Consider the following 6,177-nt stretch of genomic DNA (forward strand, 5'->3'; position numbering starts at 1 on the left):
TTAGAAATCTAAAATATTTTTCTGTTATTTTCTCAAATGTTTTCAGATTTTAATTAAAAAACTCTGAAACAGTCTCAAATTTCAAGATCAAGAAAAGAAAAAAAACAAAATTTTCCAAAAAAAAATGTAATGCTGTCAATATCTTGTCAAAATGACATTATTTTTGACATATGACTGACTTAAAAAGTATTTTGTAATAAAATCGATCATTCTAAATCATGGTGACAAAAAAAAAATTGATAACACTGATTTATTAGTAAAAAATCTCAACAGTGTGCAAGGAAAAAAAATTCTTAGAGATAATAAAAAAGTTAAAAGTTAAGAGAGAAACTCGTTTCAAATTCTTAAATCATCACAAAAAAGGAAATTTTTGACATCACCTGAAAATGAACTCTAATTTAAAGCAGGCTTTGAAGTCAAATTTGACATTTTCAAACCTCCAAAACGTCAAAATGACACGAACATCGGGGACAATAACTAAGGCCCGTTTTACATTTAATGATCTTGCTGTCATATTTTTTTGACTGATTCCGACAAATAAAATTGATGTTTGGAAAAAAAAAAAAGATTTTACTTTTGACATATGACTAACGTAAAAAGTTATTACAATTTTCTTACCAAAATTCCTCAACGTGACAAAATCCAGTTTTTTGATTCGATTTTAAACTTAGGACGATTTTGGCACCCTGGAGTGTCACTTGGACGATTTTGCAGTGTTGGGGTTCCCCTAAATCCAAATTCTGGGCCATTAAATCGTCAAAAAACTCACCGAAGTCTTCCATTGAATCATCGGTGAAATTTAGTCGAGTTTGGGGGACCCCCGACTTGCGAGGGGTGTTCTCGTTGCGTTTTTGAGCGGGGGAAAACCTAGTGATATTTTTTAACTGATAAAAAGTAGCAAAAAAACGGAGAAATACCGAGATGTACTGGGCGAGTGCTTTTTGGTTGGAGTATCTCTTATTATGATTTTTTTGTTTGAGGTGCTCGGAGACACTTTGACAAAATCCTCCAAAATTTGTACATTAAACTCCTCCAACTTCCTCGGCGACTTTTCAAACAGTTTTTTCGGTGTGGTTCTCCTCTTTGACCCGGACAAGCCCCCATTTTTCTTCGGAGTTGGTGTTTTCATGGAATTGGACGGTTTGAAGCATTTTTCAGGTGTGGCAACTTTGAAATTACCCCCACAGTCACAAATTTGAGACAAGGGCTCGGTTTTAATCACATTTACGCCTAAAAATGGTGATTTTTAAGCATTTTTTTAGGGGAAATTTAAAAATTTTAATAATACCAAAGGGGTTGCTGTTTTCGGTGATTTTCCTTCGTTTGCAACTTGGCGACACTTCAGGTGACCGGGGTTCAGTCTTTACACAATTTTCAGTCGTTGAGCCTTTTGGGCATTTTGCGAAAAAATCCGAAATTTTCGAGTTGTGTTTAAGGCCCTAAAAAATGCTAGTAAGACGTTATTAGATTAAATGCCACAATTACATTAAAAACTTTCGCTTTTTTCATTATTTTAAAGAATCTAAAAAAATCACTATTGGCGCGTTTTTGTTGTAAAAATTTGAGGTTATGTCACACTTCAGTGGTGTCATCTAGTAACAGTCAGCTCAACTTCTGAAAGTTTTCTCTTTTACCTACAACGTTGTTAAATTATTTGCGTAAAATTGCATTAGAAATTTAAGTTTTTTTAATTATTCATAAATGATGCAAAAAGAAATACTATTGGCGCGTTTTTGTTATAAAACTTTAATAATAAATCTCACAATTTAGTGGGGATTGCCGCCATTGTTGACAGTTTCCTGTTTTGCCCACCACGTCCATCTCTAGAAAAGAAACCAAAATAAAAATAGCAGCAACTGTCATCTCACGTTCTGTTCTTTTTATTAATATTACCACCGTTTTAAAAAGCTCCGTGAAGTGCAATTGTAAGACTATTAAGTCCGTTTTGTCCGTAAATTAATTCAAGTGTGTGAAAAAATGGCAGCGAATGTTGACGAAGAACAATCACTGCGTGAATGTGAAGCTTATGTTCAAACTCACAATATCCAACAAATTCTTAAAGATTGTATTGTTCAATTATGTGTAAACCGTCCAGCCAATCCCATCGCATTTTTACGGGAACATTTTCAAAAATTGGAACGGGTGAGTACCATTTTGCGTTGTTTTAACCCTAGTTTTCGGCTAGGGGGGCCCATCTGGCCCCTCAGCTCGACAATCGCCCCAATATTCGCCCCCAAGGCGGCTAAATAACGGGCTGTTTGCTTGACACATGTTTGTTTATTTGATAATCAAGGTAGGCTGTGAGTTTGAAATTAAGTTGGCATTACTGAAATTGTGACTTTTGTGCCAAATTGACATTTCTAATTGCTATTTTTACGGTTTATGAGTCAAAAACGACCTCAATTTGATGGTTGAATGCGCGAATTTTTCGTGTGGTTTGCTCTCTTTGAAGTTGTTTATGTTCCAGTTTGAATGGTATTTGGGGTCTTTCTTGTTTTGTTTATTTTCGAATCATTGCAAATTTTGTGAGTTTTATTTTGTTCCAATGCTGGGTTTACGTGAGAGTATTTCGAATTATTTATGTTTCATCTGCTTTTGTGGAATTTGGTATTTGGGATTATACGTGACATGAATTTATTGAATCAAACTATTAAATTGTGTGGACAGTACAAATTAGGTCGTGTGGTGTCAAGTAAATTGACTACTGCGCCGCTATTTCAATGTATTTAAATTTTTCTATTTAATATTTTTGGTTCTTTAATAAATGGAGAATTAAATTCTCTTCTTTAGTAAAATAAAAATTATGAGTGTTTGAATTATTACAAAAGTAAACTTAAAATTTTAGGGTTGTTAATTTTTTTTTCAAAATTTAAAAACACCAGAAGAAAGATGTAAGCTTTCTCTTTTAAATGCCAAAAAACAAATTCAAAATTTTAAAAAATAACAGAGTTACCGATTTTTAAAGTGGAAGGTGCAGATCCAAAAAATTTTGAAAAACTCCAAATATTTCAAAAACAGCTAAATTTGGGGAAAGCTGATGAAAACTCCCTTAGAATAACCCGATTAATCCAAAAACGCAGTAAAAAATATAGCTTTCCATTTAAAATAAGAAAGTTGAAACCTACTTCCGGTGTAGCCGGAAGTGCCGCCATCTTGAAAATATTTTCATTTAGGAGGACTTAATGGATTATGGCTATGTACCAATTTTCAAATAAATATGATTATTTGAACTCCCAATACTTTTAATGTGGGGTTTAGACGGTACACCCTGTATAATTTTTACTCTTTTGTAAATTTCGAAATAAAATATGAATTGATGCCGAAAAATATAAAAATTCTTATTAAATAACAATTGAAAAAATTGCTTTCTTTCATAACGAATTTTTTTTTTCAATTTTGTTTGACTTTTTCTGATTAGAGTAAAATTTATAAAAGAAGATATCTATATCTAAGCTAGTAATACTGTTATACAGGGTGTTAAACAAAAGATTGTAAAATAATTTTTAAAAATCTAGATACGACCATTTTTCGATGAAAAAATCATCAAAAAAATTGGGAAATTTTTTTGTTCCTTTAATTATTTGGAGTAGTATATTTAAATTAAGATTTTTGTAATTAATAATTTTTCTTTTCATTATAAAAAGCACAAATCGTCCCAATTTTGTTTTTAATTATCTCAGCATTTTAGTTTATTTGTAAAATCAAATTTTAGGAGATTTTGAGTTTTCCAAATAATCAAATGATTATCTGAATTTTATTCGTACACTAATTTTTTAGAGATAAGTTATGCAGTTTTTACTCAACATTTTAACAGTGGTTTTTCAAGATGTTATAAGTTTGTTTCCCTAGATTTTTTATTTATGTTAATATGTTTTTGAACATTATAAAATTTTAATTTTGCAAATTATTGTAATGTAAAATAAAATTTGTAAGAGACTCAAAAACATCTAATAAAACTGTTATCATAATTTGGAAATAAAAAACATAACACGTGGCCTTTTTAATTTATGTATTATTTACATCAAAATCTTGCTGAAAATTTAAAAATTTTATTGTAGGATTTTTATTTTTTTCAAAATTTCAAGATAAAATATGAATTGATGCTGAGAAATATAAAAATCTTTATTAGATAATTGAAGAAAAAACTTTGTTTCATAAGAACTCAACTGTCCTTGGTTAAATAAAATTTTTGAAATTTGAACTTCAACTTAGAAAGGCGAGAACATTAAATTAAGTCCTTTCCTCCAATAAGTTCTAAAGTAAACAAATCCTAAAATGTGATGACTCGTAATTTTTTTACTGAAACACGTTTATAATTCTGTTTTTGTTTTTGAAATAAATCATTTTTTTTGTAGTTATATTTTTGGTTCATAATTTTTTTAAGCGCTAACGAAACTACTCAAGGTATTGAACTTTTATGAAATTCAAAATATTTTCTTGAAATCGATTCACTAAAGTTCTAAAGAGAAGCGATTTTTTTTCAATTTTTTTATTTTTCTTTTGTGTAAATAATATTAATGACAAGAAGAATAATCATATAATAATAACTAATATAATAATATAAAGTCTATAAACAAAAGAAATAGATGAGTTTTAGAGTAAAATTTATAAAAGAAGATATCTAGATTTAAGCCATTAATACTGTCTACAGGCGGTTGAAAAAAGATTGTAAAATATTTCAGTAGGAATTAGTATGGACCAAAATAAACATTTAAGAGTTTTTTGTTTGTTTTGTTCCATACTTGAAATGTTTTACAATCTTTTTTTAACACCCTGTATAATCTAAATTTAATAATGTTTGTGTTTTAGTGCTTATTCAATTAAAATACTTTACTGTACCTTCATATAATGTAAGTTATTAAAATCAAGCAAAAGTTGTCCAAAAAAAGAGGAATTAAAAAAAAATTGCTTGCCATAAGTCACGTGACTATAGTATCTCAACATACGAAAAATAAAACAGTTTTTTTTGAAATCAATTAATTAATTTTCAATTAAAATTTTTGTAAAAATAAATCAGAAACCGGAACTGCCACCAAAAAAAAAACCCTCAGATTTTTCTTTTGTTTATTAATCGCTCCTGAAACAATGATCTATAGTGGTTCCACCCCTCACCACACCCCTTTAAAATGTTATCCTGATGACGTCACGAAAGGATTCTGACGGAGCGCACGTCTCCTAGCGACCTGCATTCGGGCACAGTCGGTGTTGCTGAAAGCACGTTTGTGGGTTTATCGTGGCCAAGGTCGTGTAAAACGACATCATCCCTCTTCTGCGATGATGTTGACATTGTCAGTGGTAAGTTCACATTTACTACTTGACATTTATCAGCGACCGAACGAATCGAATTTTTATCCTTTACAAAGGACACTCTTGAAGCGATTTTTCATCAATTATCGTCCTTTTAAGGGATAAATAATAAGAAGGAAAGTGTCGGAGGTCGGAGGCATTATTCTAGGACTTGCGCATTCTGGTATTGATGTTTTCGGGGGGGATAAGGCCCAAAGGGCACGTGCAAGGAAAAAAAATGGGCAATTACAGGGTGTTTCAACTATTTTTGTGTTAGGTAACCAAAATTGCAATTAAAAGTTGGTAAAAAAAGGCGGGGAAAGTGTCACTGGAACACTGTAAATAAAAAAGTGCAATTTTTCAAATTCTTTAATGTTTATTTTTTATTTACTCAAAACAAAAATATCAAACCCTATTTTGGTAACAATTTGCCGTAGTGTTGGCAGAAGTGACAATAATCTAGAATTCTAGTGTTTTWAGTGTCATTTAGCAATGCTGCCAATTATTCGTTATAATTGTCACGTTTTAGTAACTTTTTTTTTTTGAATATTATACAGGGGTGTTTCAGAACTCGCACCCAGAGCAGAATTTAAGCAAAATTGCTTGGAATTATTGGAATTATTTCGGAGTTACTGGTGTAATAATGTCTTTTCTTTTTCTTTACGGAATTACGGAAAATACGTTTGAATTAATTTGAAATTATACTGAAACCAATAAAATTACGATGGATTATTGGAATTTTTTTGGAATTACTGAAACTATTTGTGAAATTCTGAAATTTTTACGATGTTTTTTCATAATTCGTTGAATTTCTTGAAACTATAGCAAATAATTTGGAATTACAGGAATTATTTTGTACGGAAATTAAGTTGGAATTCTATTGAAAAAAAA

The 6,177-nt window shown here is 30.3% G+C and overlaps 2 protein-coding genes across 4 annotated transcripts in view; one reads left to right on the forward strand and one right to left on the reverse strand.

Moving 5' to 3' along the window:
• Positions 1-1,623, reverse strand: part of LOC123014414 (DNA replication ATP-dependent helicase/nuclease DNA2) — a 6,000-nt gene extending 4,377 nt beyond the window's left edge. For both annotated transcript variants that reach the window (XM_044413525.1, XM_044413524.1), the window contains exons 1-4: positions 1,486-1,623; positions 1,289-1,439; positions 918-1,230; positions 619-867 (exon numbers count right to left, since the gene is read on the reverse strand). In XM_044413525.1, coding sequence (XP_044269460.1) covers positions 619-867; positions 918-1,230; positions 1,289-1,439; positions 1,486-1,509 — 737 coding nt within the window. In that variant the 5' untranslated portion in view covers positions 1,510-1,623. The remainder of the gene's footprint in view (positions 1-618; positions 868-917; positions 1,231-1,288; positions 1,440-1,485) is intronic.
• Positions 1,624-1,818: 195 nt separating this feature from the next.
• Positions 1,819-6,177, forward strand: part of LOC123014520 (cAMP-dependent protein kinase type I regulatory subunit) — a 22,954-nt gene continuing 18,595 nt past the window's right edge. Inside the window, exon 1 of one of the 2 annotated variants that reach the window (XM_044413676.1) lies at positions 1,819-2,142. In XM_044413676.1, the coding sequence (XP_044269611.1) occupies positions 1,978-2,142 (165 nt within the window). In that variant the 5' untranslated portion in view covers positions 1,819-1,977. Of the gene's footprint in view, positions 2,143-5,195; positions 5,296-6,177 lie in introns of those variants that run through there. The other variant, XM_044413678.1, reaches the window with a different exon arrangement.

This window comes from Tribolium madens, unplaced genomic scaffold, assembly GCF_015345945.1.
Source record: "Tribolium madens isolate multiple individuals breed KSU strain unplaced genomic scaffold, Tmad_KSU_1.1 Scaffold_97;HRSCAF=244;Tcas5.2_LG3a, whole genome shotgun sequence".
Lineage (NCBI taxonomy): Eukaryota > Metazoa > Arthropoda > Insecta > Coleoptera > Tenebrionidae > Tribolium > Tribolium madens.